The sequence below is a fragment of the Phocoena phocoena genome, chromosome 20 (assembly GCF_963924675.1).
Source record: "Phocoena phocoena chromosome 20, mPhoPho1.1, whole genome shotgun sequence".
Classification (NCBI taxonomy): Eukaryota; Metazoa; Chordata; class Mammalia; order Artiodactyla; family Phocoenidae; genus Phocoena; species Phocoena phocoena.
In genome coordinates this window covers 7,415,992-7,438,857 of record NC_089238.1, presented here as the reverse complement: position 1 = coordinate 7,438,857, position 22,866 = coordinate 7,415,992, and the positions used below count along the sequence as shown (strand labels likewise).

Sequence of the window (22,866 nt, the reverse complement as noted above, 5' to 3'; positions counted from 1 at the left end):
ATCTGTAATTTACAGCCACTTCTGGGAGAGACAATAAATGGGAAAACTACAACTCCCATGAGGCGAAGAGGCCAAGATGCCAGCGGAAGCTGACTCATTTTCCCCTGGCCCAACAGGGAGTTGTAGTTCTCTTTCAAAGTCTCCGTTCTTTCGCCTAAAAAGCAGGGTATGTGGCGTCAAAAGGTAGGGCTTCCAAGAAAGGAGGCTCGGCTTTCGAGAAAAGGCCAGCGACTTCGACAAGGGGCGGGGCCGCTAGACAGGGGCCCGAAACCTGGAGCCATCGCGGACCAATCAGGCTGCTGAGAGCGGATCCTCTGCGGGGAAAGTGGGCGTGGCCTAGGGGGGAAATCGCAGAGAACACACCGGAGGTCCTAGCCCAGGAAAACGCCCTCTGCGGTGAAGGAGAGGTAAGGGGCTGGAGGGTCCTGGACTCTTGGGTCCTGGGGAGAAGGGAAGCGGGACACCAGAGGGCTGGAAAACTGAGTCTCTGAGGACACCAGTACCTCCAGATCCTGGGAAAAGAGGAGGCTGGGGCCCTGGACCTTTGGGCCTGGGGAAAGAGGGGGTCGAGATCCCGGAATCCTAGTCTAAGCGAAGAGGGTGCCGGAAGCCCGGACTCCTGGGTCCAGGGGAGAAGGCGGCTTGGGACAGACTTATTCCACCTCTCCGCCCCCACAGACCACGCCGCCATGCCTCCCGCTGGGCCCCGTGCAGCCCTCCTTCTCCTGTCACTTCTGCTGCTGCTGCGCGCTATTCTGACCGTGCCCCTGGAGCGGGGGGCGTCCAAGAAGGAGAATCCCGCGACCGAAAGCCCCGTGAGTGGCGTGCCCTGCTCGCCAGCCAGGTGTTTGCAGTGGTACTACAATTCCCGTGCCCCCGTGGCCCCTGGCTGGCTACGGATGCGGCTTGGAGTTTGCCTGCCATTCTTTGCCGTCCCAGGGCTTTGACGTGGTGAAAAACTTGGGGGCGGGTGTGTGTGTGTGTGTGTGTGTGTGTGTGTGTGTGTGAGAGAGAGAGAGATTTCTAAGCCCCTGACTTTGAGATATGGAAAATCAGGTCAGATTTTAGATGAAAAATCTGCATCACCCCCACCCCCCGCCCCACCTAAACCTCTCTGCGCTTTTAAGACGCCCTCCCCTCGAAAAGGACTCAAATAAAAAACTACATTTCCCAGTAGCATCTTGAGCAGGTGGTGTTAGTTAACTGGGGTGTCCTCACATCATGGAGCTCATGGGAGTTGTAGTTTAAATTATGATAGGGCACGGTAACTGCTCATTTATTCCAACTTGTGTTTATCGAACACTATGAAACCTTTGGTCTTAGGGAATTTGGAACTTGAAAAGATCCTCAAGGCCAGTGCCCTGATTTGTGGCCCGAATCCTACAGCTCCCACTAGGAATGGACACACCACTGTCTCTGGAACAAATCATCCCATGCTCCTGTATGACAGGTCCCCACCCAGCAAGTGAGGCCTTTGCTCCATGAAATCTTTGCAGACACAGAAGGGCAGCTTGAGTCCCCTTGCCTTTCATTCATTCCACACATTTCTTGAGCATCTTCTAGGAGCCAGGCACAGTGCTAGAGCAAGCCCCCTGCCCTCACAGACCAGCTTAGTTTGCTGGGAAGACAATCAGCAGGTCCCTCTGAGAATGGACACCAGGGGTGATGGTCAGGGAGGAAGGAAGGATCATTTGAGCTAAGATCTGAAGTGCAGGGAAGAATATTCCAGGCAAAAGGAAAAGCCTGGGCAAAGGCTGCGTGGTGGAGGAGAGCACAGTGAGTAGAAGGACTTACAGGAGGCCAGTGTGGCTGAAACAGAGTGAGTGAGGGGGAGATTAGGTCAGAGAAGGAACAGGGGGAGATCCCACGGGGCCTTGTGGGCCATGGTGGAGACTTCCTTTATTCTGAGGCTACTAGAGTGTTATAGATGTCGATAACAATCATAATAACGTTGACAGCTCTTACTAAGTGCCGAGTTAAATATTTAAAGATATTAACTGCTCTAATCCTCACAACAGTCCCTATGAGGTGGATACTCACTAGCCTTACTTTACAGGTGCGGAAACTGAGGCATAGAGACGTTAAGTAACTTGCCCAAGGACTAAGATTGCCAGACTTAGCAAATAAAGACACAGGACACTCAGTTAAAATTGAGTGGGTTTCAGATAAACAACGAATAACCATTAGTATAATATACTGAAAGTTATTCATTGTTTTATCTGAAATTTAAATTTAACTAGGCATCCTAGCAGTCCGAACAAGGTCACATAGCTAGTAATTGGCAGATTTGGGATTCCAGCCCACTGTGTTTGGCTGAATGATGGCCCCCAAAGATGTCCATGCCCTAATCCCCAGAACCTGTGAATATATGGCAAAAGAGTGTTTGCAGGTATGATTGAGTTAGGTGGAGAAATTATCCTGGCTTATCCAGGTGAGCCCAATGTAATCACAAGGGTTCCATATAAGAGCCAGACAAGAAAGTCAGGGTCAGAAGCGATGTGATGATGTAAGCAGAGGTCAGAGTGATGCAAGGCCACAAGCCCAGGAGTGTAGGCAGCCTCTACAAGCTGGAAAAGGCAAGAAAGCAGATTGTTCCCTAAAGTCTCCAACATAAGCTCAGCTCTGCTGAACCATCTTGGACTTCTGACCTCCAGAACTCTAAGAGAATAAATTTTCATTACTCTAAGCCACTTAAGTTTGTGATACTTTGTTACAGCAGCAATAGGAGATTAGTACACCCACAGTGCCATAGCTGGGTGATCGGCTCCCATTTATCACCCATGGTGTGTTCCTCAGCAAATGTAATGATAGCGGGCTTCCCTGGTGGTACAGTGGTTGAGAGTCCTCCTGCCGATGCAGTGGACACGGGTTCGTGCCCCGGTCCGGGAAGATCCCACGTGCCGCGGAGCGGCTGGGCCCGTGAGCCATGGCCGCTGAGCCTGTGCGTCGGGAGCCTGTGCTCCGCAACGGGAGAGGCCACAACAGTGAGAGACCCGCGTACCGCAAAAAAAAAAAAAAAAAAAATGTAATAATAGCTATAGTAGACTGAGTATCTTCTAAAGCCTTACCGTGGTGCCAGGCTTTTTTTTTTTTTTTTTTTTTTGGTGCCAGGCTTTTTATCTCTTACTTTTCACCACAGCTCTGAGAGGTAAGAAATTTATTGCCTATTGTACAAATGGAAGAGTGAGGCCCAGGAAGAGGAAAGTACCAGCCAGCTACACATGGCAGGGCTAGGACCAGGAGCCCAGGGATTTTCGTCTGTCTTGTTCACTTGCTGTGCCCCATAGAACAGTGCCTGGCACATGGTAGGGGCGCGCTGCATGCTTGTTGAATGAATGAATGTATGTTTCACTGCTTTCCAACAAATACCAGTGTGTCCACTCTATGGGCAGTGTTGAGCTGGGTGTTTACCCTTGTGATTTTAATTTCATCTCCACTACAGACAGACCTGGGAAGAAGTAAGAGCTGTGGCCCGGAGGATCAGGCAATTTGCCTGGGGTGACAGAGCAACCAGGGTCTGCTGGCTCTAGAGCCTTTATCCCATGCGGCAGGCCTCCTGTTCAGGGTTGGGGGCTGATCTCTGGGCCCCTCAGCAGGTGCCCAGGGGAGCAGAGCCTGGGTCCTACCTGCAGGGAAGAACCAGAGAGGGACAAGGGCTGAGGCTACTATGTTCATTCTTGTTGCCTTAGGACACAGGCCTGTACTACCACCGGTACCTCCAGGAAGTCATCAACGTGCTGGAGACGGACGGGCACTTCCGGGAAAAGCTGCAGGCCGCCAATGCTGAGGACATCAAGGTGCGGCTGGGTGCGAGCACACTGGGAGGGCATGCATGCTCAGAGGGCAGAATTCCGGAACGAACCAGGTTCCCTAAAGGGGAACCTTCCAGCCATCACAAAACTGAGACTCGGGAGAATTCACTTCTCGGGGTCACATAGCTGGGAAGCGATCTGGGGAAGACAGAATGTGTGGTTAAGTGTGGATGTGGATGGTACCTGCCTCCCAGTATCAGCTCTACCAGCTGTGTGGCCTCCCTTCACTGTGCCTCAGTTTCCCCATCTGTAAAATGGGGTAATAATAGAACCTGCATCATAGGCCTGTCCGAGGTAAAACGTGTAAAAGGCCTGGATGTGCACGGTGGCCATTCTCAGTAAGCGCTATCTGAGGGCTGGTTCTGTGAGTTCTCACCACAGTGCTCTTTACACAGGAAGAATTCAAAACACGGGAGATGCTGTCATCACTCACATCATCTCTAACTCTCATGTTACATCTCTAGAGGGGCTGTGATTCTCCTCATTTTACAGAGGTGGACACTGAGGCCCTAGTAGCAGGGTTTGTCCTTCCTGGAGGCCTGGGTCTCAATCCCTGGACTGACTGAGCCTGGAGCCCACATCCCACCCCATCCCCCAAGCAGTGTTCCTCGGAAAGGATGCTGACACACACACACACACACACACACACACACACACACACACACGCACACGCCATGAGGAGACAACACTGCCTGCCACCACCCCACCCCACCTAGATTCCCCTCCCCGTTCAGGTGCATGTTGGAACATCCCACCTGGGGGATCCACCCCGAGTTCTCCAAACACCTTGGGCCAGAGGAGGCCCCAGGGCCTGGGACTGATGGGGGTAGGGCAGCCCCGCTCTCCCCAAAACCTCCCAGCATTCCTTGGGCTCTTGTCCATCCCCATCCACCTGGCCCCGGACAATGGACGGGCATAACTAGAGACTGCTGAGCCCAGCCCATCCCACTGCCCAGCTGAGGAAACGGAGGCCCTATAGGCCACCCAGCTTGTCCAAGGTCATACAAGTGGGAAATGACATCAGAAACAGTGGCCACGTAGGCAGGCAGGTTCTGGAGTGGGACAGTGGCAGGTTCCAATCCCAGCTCCACCTCACGCTCTTCTGCACAAGTGGTCACACCCCTCTGTGCTGTGGTTTCCTTCTCAGAAAACGGGGAGGCTCACGCAGCACTTTCTGTTGTGGGGAGATGGGGGTGGGGTTGTGTGAATCAGCGATAATCCCCACTTTGAGGCTTTGGTCCAGCCTGTCATCAGCCTTCAGTAAATGTCACTTGTCCTTGTTACTGGTGGTGATAATCTCAGCCCCATTTTTGAGGTCCAGAGTAGGGAAACAGTGTGCTGGGGTCACGCAGTGCAGTGGTGCCAGGACTGGGATTTGAACCCAGGCCCCAGGACTCTCACTCTGGGGAGACATGACGCCACCTGTGTCATCAGGCTGGAAGCTGGCCTCCTGTCCTCACTGTCTGAGGAACCTTGGGCCAGGGGCTTCTCCTCCTGAGCCTCAGTTTGTTCATCTATAAAATGGGGTCGTGGGCAGGATTAGAGGACGGACTCAGTGAGTCCAGTGCAGGACTTGACTCATCGTAGGTGCCTGACTGGTTGAGGTTAACATGACTGGCACTGCGGTCCCTTTGTCCTGCTGCCTCTGCAAAGGCCACGCCCCCTGCAGGCTGGAGAGACCCAAACGAGTGGCTGAGAAAGCCATCTGAGACAGTGCAGGGTGCTGGGGTGGCTGGAGGAGGGACCCAGTCCATCTGACAGTGAGAGAAAGCTTCTAGGGAATGGATTCTCCCGAGTGAGGTTTGAATTCTGAGTGGGAGTGTCTGGTATAAAAGTTGAAACGGGGGGGGGGGGGGGGGGGGGGGGGAAGGGCGAGATCTCAACAGTAGAACTGTGTGTACCAGTGAAGCATTCTGGTACCTTCAGCTGTCTGCTGCTGGCTCCTTATAACTGACATAAAGACAGAGGGATGAAAAAAAAAAAAAAAAAAGATTTTAAAAAGACAGAGGGATGGGGCTGGAGCGGGGACGGCAGGGAGGGAGGGGTAGGCATGGGCAGATGCAGGATCTTGCAGGATCTTCAGTGTTAGGCCCAGGGATTCGGTCCTGTGGGCATTGGGGAGCCACGGGGGTGGGGGACTGTGAGAAAGAGAGGGGTGGGGTCAGCACAATTGAGAAACAGACATAATCCAAAGTGATGATAGAGGTAACTCAGAGAAGGCACCCTGCTCAGCACGTGTGTGTGTGAGAGAGAGAGAGAGAGAGAGTGAGTGTGTATGTATATGTGGTGGCGTCAAGGGGGTTGGGGATTCTTCCAAGGGAGGTGCCATCTGCTTTGAGTTTATTTTGCTTGTTTGTTTTAATTTTATTGAGATACAGTTGGTTCACAATGTTGTGTTAATTTCTTCTGTACAGCAAGGTGACTCAGTTATACATATCTGTATTCTTTTTCATATTATTTTCCATTGTGGTTCATCACAGGACATTGAATAGAGTTCCCTGTGCTCTACGGTACGCTTTGAGTTTTGAAGGACTGTAAGGACCTGGTTAGGCTTGGAAAGCAGTGACAGGGAGGATCCCAGGCAGAGGGACCAGCATGTGTAAAGGCCTAGAAGTGGGAAAGAGACGTGAGCCATGAGTGTGATCTGATGAGTGACGGGAAATAAGAAGGGCCTCCAGTGCCAGGCTGAGGGGCTGGAATCTTGTCTCGGGGCCTCTCGGGAACCCCAGGAGGCATCAGAAAGCTCTTAGAAGGCTCCAGAGAGGGCAGCCTGATTTGTGTCCCCTCTCTCCCGGGCAGAGCGGGAAGCTGAGCCGGGAGCTGGACTTCGTCAGCCACCATGTCCGCACCAAACTGGATGAACTCAAGCGGCAGGAGGTGTCAAGGCTGCGGATGCTGCTCAAGGCCAAGATGGACGCCCAGCAGGAGCCCAGTAAGCAGGCCAGTGGGGTGGGCAGGGCCGGTGGGGTGGGTGGAGCTGGCGATGTTGGGGGTCATGGGGCAGCCTCCCTCCCCGGCCTCCAGGTGATTTTGGCAGGTGGAGCCAACTGGGGCGTCATTCTCTCCACCCCTGTAAAATCTGCATGGAAGATTGATCGAGTTTTCTTCCTAGCACAAGCTACTATCAACATTACTCGGGAGATGTTAGTAATTTTAGTTGCTTGGGTGGTTTTTGATGTGTTTTTAATTTTTATTTTAACAAATCAGGGTCATTTAAAATTTTGATGTCACTTCAGACTTACAGAAAAGTTGCAAGAATATTACCGAAAGCTCTCAAATACCCTTAGCCCAGATTCTGTAATTGTTAACGTTTGCTCCATTTATCTGTAGTTCACATTTGTGAGTTCCTTGCAGACACCGTATTCCTTTATGCCTAAATATTTCAGTGTGATTTTTCTTAGAACAACAATGTTCTCCTACAATACTATAGTACAGTGATCAAAGTCAGGAAGTTCAACAGGTTACACTGTACTTTTCATTGCTTACTTATTCTTTCTCTCCCCCACTAGAATGATTCTAATTTCCTGGTATTTATATGTGAGGCTATATTTTATAGTCTAATTGTATGGCTAAAAAAGAAAAACAAAGAAAGAAAAGAAAGAAAAATGTACCTGGAAGAGGGAGATTTGAGTGGATTTAAATTTCCAAGATCCCGTCTTATTTCTAACATTCCTAGATACAGTTTCTTGGAGCATGTGTCTGGACCATGCTATTTCTTTTAAATGACTTTATTGAGATATGATTCGTATACCAAACAATTTACCCATTTGAAGTATACAGTTCAGTGATTAGTATATTCACAGGTATGTGCAACCATCATCAATTTTAGAACACCTTTATCACTCCAAAAAGAATCACTAGACCATGTATCTATCACCCCTCTATTCCCCCTGTACCCCTGGCAACCTACTTTCTGTCTGTATAAATTTGCCTGTTATGGACATTTTGTATAGATGGAATCATACGATAAGTGATCTTTTGTGTCTGGCTTCTTCTAGTGTAATATTTTCAAGGTTCATCCACACTGTAGCATGCATCACTGCTTTATTCCTTTTTAGGGCCAAGTAATATTCCCTTGTCTGGATCTACCATATTTAGTTTGTCCATTCATCCATTGATGGATATGCGTTGTTTGCATCCATTGGCTACAACGAACCATGCTGTTTTACTCATTGTAGCTTTGTGGGATATTCTGGTACTCCTGGGGCACCTTTTGGCTTGTCACTAAGTGTAAGAACAATCCCATTTTACTGAGATTTACCTCCAGCTTCTTCTTTCATCTCCTGACCCCCTTGAGGCTCCTGTGTTACAGATGGGGACCCTGAACGTTGGTAGATGGTGTTAAGGGTCAGTAAGAGAGCTGAGCTTTGTTTTCATTCCTATCTGATGCCTCTTATCCATTGATCAAATATGTCTTGAGTTCTACTCTGTGCCAGGCACTGAGCAGGGTGCTGGGGCTCTAAGGTGACCAGACGGGCATGGTCTCCGGCCTCCTTCTGCATAACCATCCATGCCTTCTCTGTCTTGCTGTTTTAATTACTACAGTTTCGGAGTCTGACTTGATCTCTGGTAAACTGGATGTTCCCTGGTCATGAATGAGAAAAAATCCCTCCCATCAGTTGGTTGCTTATTACATCCCATACGCTAAGCTACGTACTTCAACTTTTGTCCCTTCAACAACTCAGGAATCTCCAGAATCTGATTACTTCTCTCCACGTCCATTGCTGTCACTGGGTCCCACTTGGATCAGCGCAGTCTCCTCCTCCCTGGGCACCCTGCCGCCGCCCTTGCTTTTCCCACTATTTCCCGTAGAACAGCCGTTCTTAACAGAATCCTGTTAATATCTGGATTCATTTCCTGTGGCCACTGTAACAAATCAGCAACAACTTAGTGGCTTAAAACAACACACATTTATTCTCTTTACCTTTTGGAGATCAGAAATCCAAAATCAGTTTCACTGGGCCAAAATCAAGGTGTCAGCAGGGCTCTGTTAGTTCTGGAGGTGCTGGGGGGGAATCTGTTTCCTTGCCTTTTCCAGCTTCCAAAGCTTCATTCCTAGGCTGGGAACCTCTTCAAATCCAGCAGCGTAGCGTTTTTCTCCAGTCATCACATGGCATTCTTCTGTAGTCAGATCTCCTGCTGCTTTCCCTCTTACAAGGATTACATTTAGCCCCCTTCTCCAGTTAATCCAGGATCATCTCCCCATCTCAATATCCTTAATTTGATCACATCTGCAAAGTCCCTTTTGCCCCATGAGATCACATATTCATAGGTTCCAGGGATTCAGATGTGGACATCTTGGTGGGGAGGCCTTTTATTCAGCCTATCACAGCACCCAGTTCAAATCCTGTCCCTCCTGTGCTCAGAACCAGCCATGGCTCCCCAGTGCCCTCAGGATCAAGTCCACACTCCTTGCTAGTTGGAGGCCAAGCTGAGCCCTGCCACGCCCCTCCTAGCCCCTCCCTTCACATGTGTGCCCTCTCACCCGACCCTCTGGCATCAGCATTTTTAGTACGGAGGGTAACACATCTTTCTCACCTTGGGACTTTTGCCTGTGACATTCTTTCTCGGGGCTCTTGGCATGGCCAGTGGAGCTTTGGTCTCAGCCCAGATCGCCCAGGACACCTCCCTCGTCCTGCCCTGACCGTCCTGCGTGAAGAGTCCTCCATTTGTTTGAGTCTTTTGTGGTCGTGTGTTTGTCCCTTACTCACCTGTTCTCCATCTTGACCGGGTGCTCCAGGGGACAGATGCCGTTACCATCTGTTTCCTGCTGTGTCCACAGTGCTAGGCACAGGGTTGGGCCCAGAGTATGGCTCAACACGTATCTGTGGCATGAATAATGAATTATGAGACTTGATCTGTGCCTGTCTCCTGGGTCTGTCCCTCCTCTGGGCTCACCCAGGCCCAGAGCTGCCGCCACTACAGCCTGAGTCACCTGGATTCCAGCTGCCTGTGTGTGTGCCTTTCACCCCCACCAGCCCAGGAGCCACTGGAGGTGCAGGCCCTGGTCTGATTCACATGGGGGCCCCCAGGAGGCCTCTCAAGATGTGTGTCCAGTGGATGAGTGGGTGCCAAGTGTGTCCTGGTCTCTCCCTCTCTGCCGGGAAACTCTCATACAAGGAGGCTGCATTACTTTGCTAGGACTTCTGTAACAAAGTACTACAGACCGGGTGGCTTAAACAATAGGCATTGATTGTCTCACAGTTCTGGAAGCCAGAAGTCAAAAATCAGGGTGTGAGCAGGGGGTGGTTCCTTCCGAGGGCTGTGCGGGAGAATCCGTTCTGGGTCTTTCTCTTTGATTTGGAGATGGCCACTCCCCGCCCTCCCCCGCCCCCGCCATGTCTACTCACATTGTCTTCCCTCTGTGTGTGTCTCTGTGTCCAAATTTTCTCTTTTTATAAGGACTCCTGTCATACGGGATTAGGGTTCATCCTCATGACCTCATTTTAACTTGATCACCTCTGTAAAACCCCGCTTTCCAAATAAGGTCACATTCTGAGATACTGGGGGCTATCATCCTCCCTGTGAATTTGGGGGCACGCAGTTCAACCCATAACAGAATTAAGTGTCATGTGCTCTGGAACCCAACTAATCCTCACTCTGCCTCTTCCTAGATGGTGACCTAGATGTCACTTCCCCTCTCTGGGCCTCAGTTTTCACATCCATAAAACGGGATAATCACAGAACCTATGTGAGATTTTTGTGAAAAGTAAATGCATTAATATATTTAATATATTTAGAGCAGGGCCTGGCACATAGTACATGTTTGATACATGTTGGTTATCATCATGGTTATCATTATTTTCAGCATCAGACTCAGTTGTGGCATCACCTCGTCCAGGAAGCCCTCCCTGATTGCTCCAGGCTCATTCAAGCCATCCTCTGTGGGCTTCTCCTGTGCCCTCTGTGATCTCCTTTAGAGCACATCCAGCCCAGGATAGTTTTTGTTTGTTTGATTTTTGTTTGTTTTTTTGCTGTGCTATGTGGCTTGTGGGATCTTAGTTTCCCAACCAGGGATCGAACAGGGCCCCCGGCAGTGGAAGCGCTGAGTCCTAACCACTGGACTTCCAGGGAATTCCCGCAGGATAGGGATTTTGAAAGAAAGAACGTTCCATGAGTTGTTCACCCCACCACCACCCCGTCTTCCCTCTTATCCAGATGTACAGTTGGATCACCTGAGCCTCCTGAAGCAGTTTGAACACCTGGACCCTCAGAATCAGCACACATTTGAGGCCCGGGACCTGGAGCTGCTGATCCAGACAGTAGGTGGAGGGGGACCTGGGGGCAGAGGACTGAGGGAAGCTTTGTAGAGGGGGAGAAGGGAGCAGAGGCTGGGATGTGAGCCCACTCACCCCTGCCTGGTGTTCTCTGAGGCTAGTGGCTGCAGAAGGGCTGGTCGTGCCTAAAAACCTTCCCCAGATTCTCTACAGGAAAGCGGAGTTGTGTGCGTGTGTGTCGGGGTCGGGGGGTTGGCTCCACTCACATCTGGATTCAAATCGCTCTCCTATGACTGGGGGCAGGAATTCCCTCTGTGTCCTTGCTGTAGGCAGAATAATGGCCCCTCAAAAGACGTCACATGCTGTCTGCGGAACCTCTGGCTCTGTGACCTGATGTGGCAAAACAGACTTCGCAGTTGTGATCAAGCTGAGGAGCTTGCGATGGGGGGGATGAGCCTGGGTTATCCAGGTGGGCCCTAAGTGTCATCACAAGGGTCCTTGTAAGAGGGATGCAGGGAGTTCCCTGGTGGCCTAGTGGTTAGGATTCTGGGCTTTCACTGCCAAGGCCCAGGTTCAATCCCTGGTTGGGGAACTGAGATCCCATAAGCCATGTGGTACGGCCAAAGAAATTAATAAATAACATAACATAAAATTTAAAAAGAGGGAAGCTGAGGGAGATCTGACTACAGTAGAGGGCGACAGTGTGACGACCAAAGCAAGGTGGCTGTGCTGCTGACTTTGAAGATGGATGAAGGGGCCACAGGCACGTATGCAGCTCTAGAAACTGGAAAAGGCAAAGAAGGGCGTTCTCTCCTAGAGTCTCCGGAAGGAGCACGTCTCTGCCAACACTGTAATTGCAGCCCAGTGAAACTGATTTCAGACCCTGGCCTCCATGCTGTTAAGATGATGAGTGTGTGCTAAGCCACAAATAATAATTTGTTAGAGCAGCACAGGAACAAACGTAGTCTTCATGTGAGAAGTAGGATCTACAACCCTGCCTCGTGGGGAAGGCCAAGCTCGTGGCTGGGGAGTGGCACGGGATGCTCAGGTCTGCCCCTGCCTCTTCCCTGCTCACATCCCTTCTGTAGCTCCCCAGCACCCCCAGGACAGAACCTACCTCTCTCTACTTGAGCCTCAGCCTGCTTTTCTGGCTAACTGGAGCTCCATCTAGTGGCCATGAAGATAATAGCAGCCATTTGATCGAGTCCATGCCTGACCTTCGTCCCCAAGAGATGGTTCTGCCGCTTATTTCCAGAACATTCCAGAAACTGTCCGCTTTCCTGCAGCCGCTCTGTCATTCTCCTGGTCTCAACCCCAGAGATGGGCTCCTTGCTTCTGCCTTCCACACTCAACAGCAGGGTTTCTCAACTCGGCACTCTTGACACTTGGGGCTGGATAATTCTTTGCTCTGGGGGTTATTTGTGCATTGTGTGATGTTTAGCAGCATCCCTGGCCTCTACCCACTAGATTCCAGTAGACCTCCCCTAGCTGTGACAACCAACAATATCTTCAAACATTGACTGCTGTCCCCTGGGGACCGCAGTCACCCCAGGTTGAGAACCTCCGTCTGTTCCCCACACAACAGCTGTATTGGTTTTCTATTGCTGCCATATAACAAATTACCACAGACTCAGTGACTTAAGACAACAGAAAGCTATCCTCTTACAGTTCTGGAGGCCAGTAGTTGAAAATCGGTATCACTGGACCAAAACCAAGGTTTCCTTAGAGGCATCTGCTTCTTGCCTCTTCCAGCTTCTGGGGGTTGCCAGCATTCCTTGGCTTGTAGACACATCACTCCAGTCTCTGCCTCCACCATCACGTGGCATTCTCCCTGTGTCTCTCTGTGTCTTCTCTGTAGCCTTCTTGTAAAGACACTAGTCATTAGAATTAGGGGCCACCCTAATCCAGCAGGACCTCATCTTAACTAATTACATCTGCAAAGATCCTGTTTCCAAGTAAAGTCACATTCTGAGGTTCTGGGTGCACATGAATTCTGGGGGGACCCTATACAACCCAGTATAGTATTGTTATCACCATTTTCCAGAGGCAGAAACTGAGGCACAGAGAGAATGAGTAACTTGCCCAAGGTCACACAGCTAGCAGGATTTGTTCACATGGCAGAGCCTAGATTTGAACCCTGGGCAGAATAATTAGAGACCTCATGTTGTTTACCCCCTAGCTGTACTGCTTTCCATATTAAGTCACCTCATGTGCTGTTCCTTATTATTTATTCCTCCAAGATCTTGAGATTGTGGAGGACTTGAAAGAAGTGAGTTAAAGTTGCTATTGTGTAACCATCCTCGTCTTTTGACCGAAGAGAGGAGGCTATGTATTATGGGACAAAAGTGACGTCGGGACATAAGACCCAGCACACGTGGAAGTTGGGCCAGGTTCAGAGCCAAAGGCCTGGCATTCGGAGTTTGGAATTAGGGGCTGGGCATAGAAGTGAGGTGAGAGTGACCGTCTGCCTTTCCCCAGGCCACCCGGGACCTTGCCCAGTATGACGCAGCCCATCATGAAGAGTTCAAGCGCTACGAGATGCTCAAGGAACACGAAAGACGCCGTTATCTGGAGTCCCTGGGAGAGGAGCAGCGAAAGGAGGCAGAGAGGAAGCTGGAAGAGCAACAGCGCCGGCACCGAGAACACCCCAAAGTCAATGTGCCTGTAAGGACCCCCATTCATGCCTACCCCCCACAACCATGTCCAACTTTCCGAGCAACACAAGAAAGTAGCTGAAAAATTACAGCTCCCAGCAGACCTTGAGGCAAAAGGCCCCTTTTAATGTACCCAGCTACCTCCAGGGGCTGCTGGGAGTTGTAGTTTTATTGCTTGAGGGGAATGACATTTGAGGGATGGGGGTAAAGGGTTCTCTAGCTTTATCCTATGGGACCCAGACCTCTTGCTCATGAGCCCCCGGCTCTCCCTTCCACAGGGCAGCCAAGCCCAGTTGAAGGAGGTGTGGGAGGAACTGGATGGATTGGACCCCAACAGGTTTAACCCCAAGACCTTCTTCATACTGCATGGTAAGGAGGGAGTCCCAAGACCCAGGCTAACGCTGAGGCTCTGACCTTTCTGGGGCCTGAATGCTAAGAAGGGGTCTCCCTAACTCACGGGGCTTAGGGAGGCCAAAGAGGTCTGAGTCCCTCTCCCCTGGTGGTCTAGAAGGCCCTGTCCCTCCCTGTTGTTGGGAATAGGGTCTTCCATGGAAGAGCTCGTCCTTTTTTCCGGGATACACCAGGCCTCTGAGTTCTAAGGACTGACTGGTGTCCGTAACTGAGCAAACCAGGCTTGTCTAGGCCTGGGGCCCCCTCCCATGGGAGCCCAGAAGCCCCGGTCGCTTCTGGGGGCTCTATCGCTAAGCAGGGGCTGCTCCCTAGTAACCAGGCCTCCAGGGACCCGGGAAGCCCCTTCTCCATGGTGATTCAGGGACATGGTCCCCTTCATTTTCTTCCTGTCTGGAAACATCACCTCTATGTCCAGCCTCTAATTCCAATCTCCAAACGCCAGGCGTTTTGCTCTGCATCTGGATCTTACGTCCTGATATCACTACTTTTTTTTTTTGCACCGTGCGGCTTGCGGGAGCTTAGCTCCCCGACCAGGGACCGAACCGGGGCCCTTGGCAGTGAAAGTGCGGAGTCCTAACCGCTGGATCACCAGGGAATTCCCCTGATACCACTTTTTGCCAGGCCCCCTCAGGTGTGCCCAGGAACCCGAACCAAATTCTATAGCCTGTCACCAGAGCTTAGCAGGGTCTGATTCATTCATTCAGCAAATGTTTACGAAGAGACCTCTAAAGACCAAGCTTCACGGAGACCCTGTGTGTACAGCTGTGAACAAAAGAAAGTCCCCCTGGCATCACAGAACCAGTGATCAGGCAAACAGATAGTTCTGTAGTTCAGTGAATCTAAGTGACCATTGGAACATAAGATGAACACTTGAACACTTGAATTTTACATAAACTGCCCATTAAACTAACACATCATCGATGATAAGATGTCTCCCAATTTTATGGATGATAAAATATGGGGAGAAAAAAAGTGCATCTTAGAATCAGTGAAGTAGGTTCTATAGTAGATGATCAGGTAGTCACATTACCATGGAAAGGAGGACAGTGGGATTAAAGGTCTAGAATGATGATTTTAGATAGCCTGGCCTGGAAAGATTTGTGCTAGACCAGCACTGTCCAATAGAACTTCCTATGCTGATGGAAGTGTTCTGCAGCTGTGTTGTCCAATACAGCAGCCACCAGCCCCATTTGGCTTTATTTTCTTTTTCTTTTTTGGCTGTACAGCATGGCATGTGGGATCTTAGTTCCCTGACCAGGGATCGAACCTGTGCCCCCTGCAGTGGAAGCGCGGAGTCCTAACCAGTGGACCACCAGGGAAGTCCCTGTTTTTTTTTTTTTAAACGAATGAGGCAATTTATTAACCCAGCATCATTTGTTCTTTCATTTTAATTAATTTTTATTGGAGTATAGTTGATTTACAGTGTTGTGTTAGTTTCTGCTATACAGCAAAGTGAATCAGTTATGCATATACATATATCCAGTCTTTTTTAGATTTTTTTCCCGTATAGGTCATTATAGAGTATTGAGTAGAGTTCCCTGTGCTATACAGTAGGTTCTTATTAGTTCCCATGTGGCTATTATTATTATTATTATTATTATTATTTTTTTTTTTTTGTGGTACCCGGGCCTCTCACTCTTGTGGCCTCTCCCGTTGCGGAACACAGGCTCCGGATGCGCAGGCTCAGTGGCCATGGCTCACGGGCCCAGCCACTCCGCGGCACGTGGGATCTTCCCGGACCAGGGCTTGAACCCGTGTCCCCTGCATTGGCAGGCGGATTCCTAACCACTGTGCCACCAGGGAAGCCCTGGCTATTATTATTAATTAAGCACTTGAAATATGGGTTTTACAACTAAGAAATTGAATTTTAATCAACCAAAAATTTTTAATTTATTAAATTTATTTATTTGGGGCTGCATTGGGTCTTCGTTGCTGCGTGCGGGCTTTCTCTGGTTGTGGTGAACGGGGGCTACTCTTCATTGTGGTGCGCGGGCTTCTCACAGCGGTGGCTTCTCTTGTTGTGGAGCACGGGCTCTAGACGTGTGGGCTTCAGTAGTTGTGGCACACGGGCTCAGTAGTTGTGGCACACGGGCTTAGTTGCTCCGCAGCATGTGGGATCTTCCCAGACCAGGGCTCGAACCCATGTCCCCTGCATTGGCAGGCAGATTCTTAATGACTGTACCACCAGGGAAGCCCCTGATCAATCAAATTTTTAAAAATTTGTAATTGTGGTAAAATACACTTGACATAAAATCTACCATCTTAGCCATTTTTAAGTGTACATATCAATAGTGTTAAGCATACATTATTGTGCAGGAGTCTTTTCATCCTTACAAAACGGAAACTCTGTATTAATCAGGAGCTCCCCACGACCCCTCCGACATCCCCTCGTAACTTCTGTTCTCTTTTGTCTGTGAATTTGACTCTTCTAGCTACCTCATATAAGTGGAATTGTAGAGTATTTGTCTTTTTTTATGACTGGCTTATTTCACTTAGCATAATGTCAAGAAAATGAATCTTTCCTTGTATTTGATTGTTACTCATTTAAATTTCATTTGCCCCATGTGGCTAGTGGCCGCTGGATTGGACAGCACCGCTCAAGAGAGATGACGTTTGAACCAAGACCTCAGTGAAGTGAGGGGGTGAGCCTCGAAGATATTTGTCTAGATGGGGGGCATAGCAAGCGCACGCAGGGAGAATGAACTTGGTGGGTTTCCAAGGTCACTGGAGCCGAACGCTTGAAGAGAAGAATGATAAGAAAGGGAATTCCTGGGGGGCGTGGGATGAATTGGGAGATTGGGATTGACATCTATACACTATTGATACTATGTATAAAATAGGTAACTAGTGAGAACCTACTGTACAGCACAGGGAACTCTACTCAGTGCTCTGTGGTGACCTAAATGGGAAGAAAATCCAAAAAAGAGGGGATATATGTATACGTATAGCTGGCTCGCTTTGCTGTACAGTAGAAACTAACACAATAGTGTAAAGCAACTATACTCCAAAAAAAAAAAAACTCATAGATAAAAATTACTGGGCTTCCCTAGTGGCGCAGTGGTTAAGAGTCTGCCTGCCAATGCAGGGGACACAGGTTTGAGCCCTGGTCCGGGAAGATCCCACATGCCGCGGAGCAACTAAGCCCGTGCGCCACAACTACTGAGCCTGTGCTCTAGAGCCCGTGAGCCACAACTACTGAAGCCCGCGTGCCTACAGCCCGTGCTCCGCAACAAGAGAAGCCACGCACCGCAACAAAGAGTAGCCCCTGCTCGCCACAACTAGAGAAAGCCCGTGCACAGCAACGAAGACCCAACGCAGCCAAAAATAAATAAATAATTTTTTTAAAAAAAATTACCAATTTAACCATTGTTAAGTGTAAAAAAAAAGGAATTTCCTGGCGGTCCAGTGGTTAGCACTCTGCGCTTTCACTGCCGAGGGCGCGGGTTCAATCTGTGCTCAGGGAACTAAGATCCCACAAACGCAGCCAAAAACAAAAAAGAAGAATGATAAAGACTGCTAGGGAGGTAACAGCCACCCTAAGGGTAAGGAATTTGGATTTTATTCTGTCTTGGGTGAGACACAGCAAAAGGATTTTGAGCAGAGGAACTGACCCCATCTGCTTTAAGGGTTGGCAGGATCCATCTAGATGCTGTGTTGAGGACAGGCTGTAGGGGCCAGGGCCAAAGCCAGGACGCTAGTTAGGATGCCTGAGATGCTGGTGACTGGACCATGGAAGTAGGGAAGAGTGGTCATATTCTGGATTTGTCTTGAAGGTCAAGCTGGTAGGACTTGACGATGGACTTGATGAGGATTGTAATGGAACAAGAGAGTCAAGGGTGACTCCGAGGCATTTGGCCTGAGCAACTGGAAGGATGGAGAGAGAAGGGCAAGCATGTTTGTCAGGGAAGGTTGGGAACTGGGTCTGTCCATGTCAAGCTAGAGATGTCTATTAGACATTTATGTGGAGACGGAGAGTAGGCAGTTGGGTATTCAGGTGTGGAGGCAGCTTGCGGATGGCATTAAAGATGAGGGACTGGAGGAACCCATCTAAGGAAGTCTTGCCAGTAGAACTGTTTCTGTAATGATGTTCTCTGCTGCCCAGTATGGCGGCCACCAGCCATATGTGGCTACTGAGTGCTTGCCATGTAGCAAGTAGGACTGATAAACTGAAATTTTAATTTTATTTAAACAGCCCATGTGGTTAGTGGCAACCATATTGGACACATCTGAATATTTGATAGGGAAGAAGTCATTGTCCGCTGTCCCCTACACCACCCGTAGGGGTCAGGAAGAGGACAGGGCCAGTGAAGGAAAATAAGGGCAGCTGGAGAGGAGAGGGTGATGTTCTGAGAGCCAAAGGCAGAAAGTCAAGTAAGGTGCAGGCTAAAGCTTAACCATTGGATTTGCAAGGTCAGGGTTCCTGGCCGCCTCGCTGGGACCAGTGTGGGTGCTGATCAGAGTGAGCAGAGGAGGCGAAGGCAGTGAGCAAGGTGCATGTGGCGGAGGAGTCCGATTGGCAGGGAGAGGGTTCTTTGGTGATCAGAGTCAGCCCTGGGCTGGTTCTCTGGGAGACGTCCCTGACACCCCTGTATCCTGGGCAAAGGGCTGATCCTGTGCCCAGGTCACTGGGAGCTAGAGATCAAGTCATTCTGCATGGCAATGGGCCCAAGAATGGTCCCAATGGAGTCTCACGACCCTGGTAGGGAAAGGGCTGTCTTAGCAACGGGCCAATGGGGCACTGAAGCCTGAAGGCCACCATCCTACTGTCGGAGACCCGTTGTTACCTATCCGCTGAGAACAGACCTCGCATCAGCCCAGAATTCCTTCTCCAACAGGTCACTTAGGAACTTGACCCACTCCGTCTTCAGTCCCCCAAGACACCCTGTTGTCTCTTCCTCAGATATCAACAGTGATGGTGTCCTGGATGAGCAGGAGCTGGAGGCCCTCTTCACCAAGGAGGTGAGTATCTTGGAAGCCATGGGCGCAGAGGATGCCCAGGTCAGCAACGTGTCCCCTCGGGATCCTAGTAGTCCCCTCAGGTCCCCCTGGATGTGCGTTCGGGGGAAAACTACAACTCCCAGCAGCCCCTGAGGCAAAAAGAGGCTGCCAGGAGTGGCAGGGTGTCCCAAGGACTGATGGGAGTTGAAGTTGTCTGTGTGTGTTAAGAGGTTGGGTAGCCTGGGAAGGAGCTTGCCCTGGACCTCTCAGTACATCCTGCTTTTTGCTTGACCCTGCAGCTGGAGAAGGTGTATGACCCCAAGAATGAAGAAGATGACATGCGGGAGATGGAGGAGGAGCGGCTGCGCATGCGGGAGCACGTGATGAAGAATGTGAGAGGAGGGCCCCGGGCCATGGGTGAGGGCGGGGGTAGGGGTGGAGGGAGGTCCAGCTCTGTTGCTTACCCTTACCTGGCTCCCCAGGTGGACACCAACCAGGACCGCCTCGTGACCCTGGAGGAGTTCCTTGTATCCACGCAGAGGAAGGAGTTCGGGGACACCGGGGAGGGCTGGGAGGTGAGGACACGGAAGATACTCTGGATCCTGACTGTGTCTCTCTCTCCCAGACCTAACCCTTCTTTCGGGGTCTCTGGCCACTTCTCTTTCTCTCTGGGTCTCTGACCTCCAAGCCCCCCAGTTCTCTGTCCCCCCAACCTCCTGGGTCATTGTCTCCCCCTCTCTGGGTCCCTGTTCTCCCACTGCTCCACTCTGGGTCTTTATCTCCCTTCCCACCTCCCACTCAGGTCTCTCCATCCACACGCATGGCCGAGGCCTCCCAGCCTTCCCTGAACCTCCTCCATTAGCAGGGCCAGGGCTAGAGCCCCCCTGCTGATGGCCCCTGTCCTCACCCTGGCAGACAGTGGAGATGCACCCTGCCTACACGGAGGACGAGCTGAGGCGCTTTGAGGAGGAGCTGGCTGCCCGGGAGGCAGAGCTCAATGCCAAGGCCCAGCGCCTCAGCCAGGAAACTGAGGCTCTGGGTCGCTCCCAGGGCCGCCTGGAGGCCCAGAAGAGAGAGCTGCAGCAGGTGACTGGCCAGGGAAGGGGGTCCATCCTCTGAGCCCCTGGCGGCCCTTGTCCTAGTGTGTCCAGAAGTGCGGAAGGCTTACAGCCACCGTGTTAATCACTGGTAGATCTTTGGGTAGCAGCTGCCATCTTGAGTAAGGGCAGACGTTGTCCCCATCCCTGGCTGCTCTGTGGCTGCCATGTTGGATAAGGGCAGTGAGGTTGTAAGCAGGAGAGAGGGGAAAGGCCGAGGAGGGAGGAGGAGGCTTCACTGTCCCAAGGTGTGACCCAAGCCATGACCAGGGAGGGAGAACTGGATCTTTAACTAGTATTAAGCCCAACTCTCAATGAGGGAGAAAAATTGAGGCCCATGGAGAAGGGACTGGTCCATGACCACTTAGCAGGTTGCCATGGAGACTCAACATCATACCCTCTTGCCTCTGTGATCTCCCCCACCCCCTGCAGGCCGTTCTGCAAATGGAACAGAGGAAACAGCAGCAGCAAGTCCACAACAACCCAGCACCCGGCCCTGATGGACAGCTCAAGTTCCACCCAGACACAGGTGCTGGCCCCTGGGCCCAGGGGGCAGGGAAGGAGCTGGGGGCCCAGACTCCTGGGTCTGAGGGAGGAGGGGCTGGTACGTCTAGTGCTACCATTTTCTTCCTCCATTTCCAGATGATGCACCTGTCCCAGCTCCAGCTGGTGACCAGAAGGATGTGGATCCTTCAGAAAAGAAAGTTCCAGAACAGACCCCCAAGCTGCCCCAGCTGGAGTCACAGCACCTGTGATCCTTCTGGGACCCCGGGTTCCTACTGAAGCTGATGGGAGGGGGATGAGGTGTCACAATCAACCTTCTTTGGGGGCCTGGCAACACCTGTGGCCTGCTAGGTGGGGTGGGATGCGGGGACAGGATGGCACTTTCCATATTGCTGCCCAAGCCATGTATCTGCTGCCTCAGCTCCCACAGCCTTCCAGTCTGTGGTCCCTTCTTTCTGTCCCCCTCCGAGGGACCTGCCTTCGCTTGTCCAGTCAAGTGCTCACTGGCTCAGCCTACCTTAGGGAAGCCCCCTCCCTCCCAAAATGGTCTGCTCCATGCCTGCCTTTCTAGTTGCTTTGGCCTCAATGCCCAGGTTGTGGCCACTCTGGAATCCTGCATCCCCACAGCTACTGGAATCCTGCCTGCTGCTCTGGGCCCAGCTTCAGTTGGTTTATGGGGCTTGGGTGGTCCCTTAAGACCTTTTTCTACCTTTTGTGGGACCAGTGATGCCTCAAAAACAGTGTCTCCCCCACGGCTGGGTGTGAGGGCCAGAAGAGTCCTCAGCATAGCTGATCACCTCTCATACCAGGAGCCCTGACGTCTTGGCCCCTAGCCCCTTCCCCACACAACCCCAGAAGGGTCACAGAGCTGACTCCACCCCAGGATCAGGTTCCAGCCCCTCAGCCTTTCTGGCCTTATCTCACATGGCTCCCTGCCCTGCTCTGTACTCTGGTTCCAACCAAATACACTTCCTGGAACAAATCCATGCGTCTGTTTCTTTGTAAATCCTTTTCCTTCTGAAACTTCAGCCATGCTTCACCTGCCAAAGTCCTCCTCGTTCTTTAAGAATCAATTCAAGCATCATTTCTCAGAGGCTCTGTCCTGGCATCTTTGTCCTCTCCTGATGGGTCCGCTGCCTACGCACACACGCGCACACACACGCACCTTCAGTAGGATCCCTTCAGCCACAAGGACAGAAAACCCAAACCTAGGCTTAAACAATAAAGAAAAATGTATTATTGCCCAAAACAAGAAGTCCCAAGATAGGGTGACTCCAAAGCCTTCAGGGAACCAGGTTCTCCCATCTCCTAGGCCTGCTGTGGGAGGTGGGGGGGGGGTGTACTCCTCTTGTCCCAAAGTGGCTGCAGCTGCTCTGGATGTCACACCTGTCCGCACTAACAGCTGACAAAGGAAATTGGCAGAGGCTACAAATCAGAGCCTCTTCCCACCCCCCCCCAGAGCCTGTTTACCAACATGTCACTGGGCATGAGACAGGTCTAGTTTAGTGTCCAAAGAGAGGAAGAAATGTGAAGGAGGCCCCAGTGATAAAAAATTATCTGGGATGCTCATTAACAATACATATTCCCAGACCCTGGAATGTCCAAGGAAGTTTCCTGGGAAGGTACATGTGCCACGCCCGCCCTTCTCCCCTGCTGAACTTCAACAAAAATGACCTTTGCAAACAGCCACAGCCTCTCTGCTTCTCTTGGAAAACTGGGAGCTGGGCCTTAGTGACCCAATCTGGAAAATGGGCATAAAATGGTAGCAGCTTTCTAGCATCCTTTGAAGGATCTGAAAATAATAATACACATGAGTGGCATAGCTTCTGGGCTGAACTTTGAGGTTAGCAAGTAATAGGTGTTATTGCTATTGAATGGACATGTCTATACAACTTATGTCTCTGGGAGCCTGTCCTTGACTCCCATATCGAAGGAAACCCATTCTAGTCACCCAGGATGCTTTTTACATTTTTTTTTTTTTTTTTTTTTTTGCGGTACGCGGGCCTCTCACTGTTGTGGCCTCTCCCGTTGCGGAGCACAGGCTCCAGATGTGCAGGCTCAGCGGCCATGGCTCACGGGCCCAGCCGCTCCGCGGCATGTGGGATCTTCCCAGACCGGGGCACGAACCCGTGTCCCCTGCATTGGCAGGCGGACTCTCAACCACTGCGCCACAGAGATCTTGGCAGTGGTGGTTTGATGGGAGCTGGAGGGAGCCCACCATCCAAGGGGTCAC

At 51.0% G+C, this 22,866-nt stretch overlaps 1 protein-coding gene across 1 annotated transcript; it reads left to right on the top strand.

Annotated features, from left to right (window-relative positions):
- The first annotated feature begins 689 nt into the window (after positions 1–689).
- Positions 690–20,884, top strand: NUCB1 (nucleobindin 1). Its single transcript, XM_065898831.1, has 12 exons — positions 690–815; positions 3,690–3,797; positions 6,612–6,744; positions 10,971–11,074; positions 13,508–13,693; positions 13,962–14,052; positions 18,995–19,053; positions 19,332–19,424; positions 19,515–19,607; positions 19,948–20,118; positions 20,562–20,658; positions 20,772–20,884. The coding sequence occupies exons 1-12, from the start codon at positions 690–692 to the stop codon at positions 20,882–20,884; spliced, it is 1,374 nt and encodes a 457-aa protein (XP_065754903.1).
- The last annotated feature ends 1,982 nt before the right edge of the window (positions 20,885–22,866 follow it).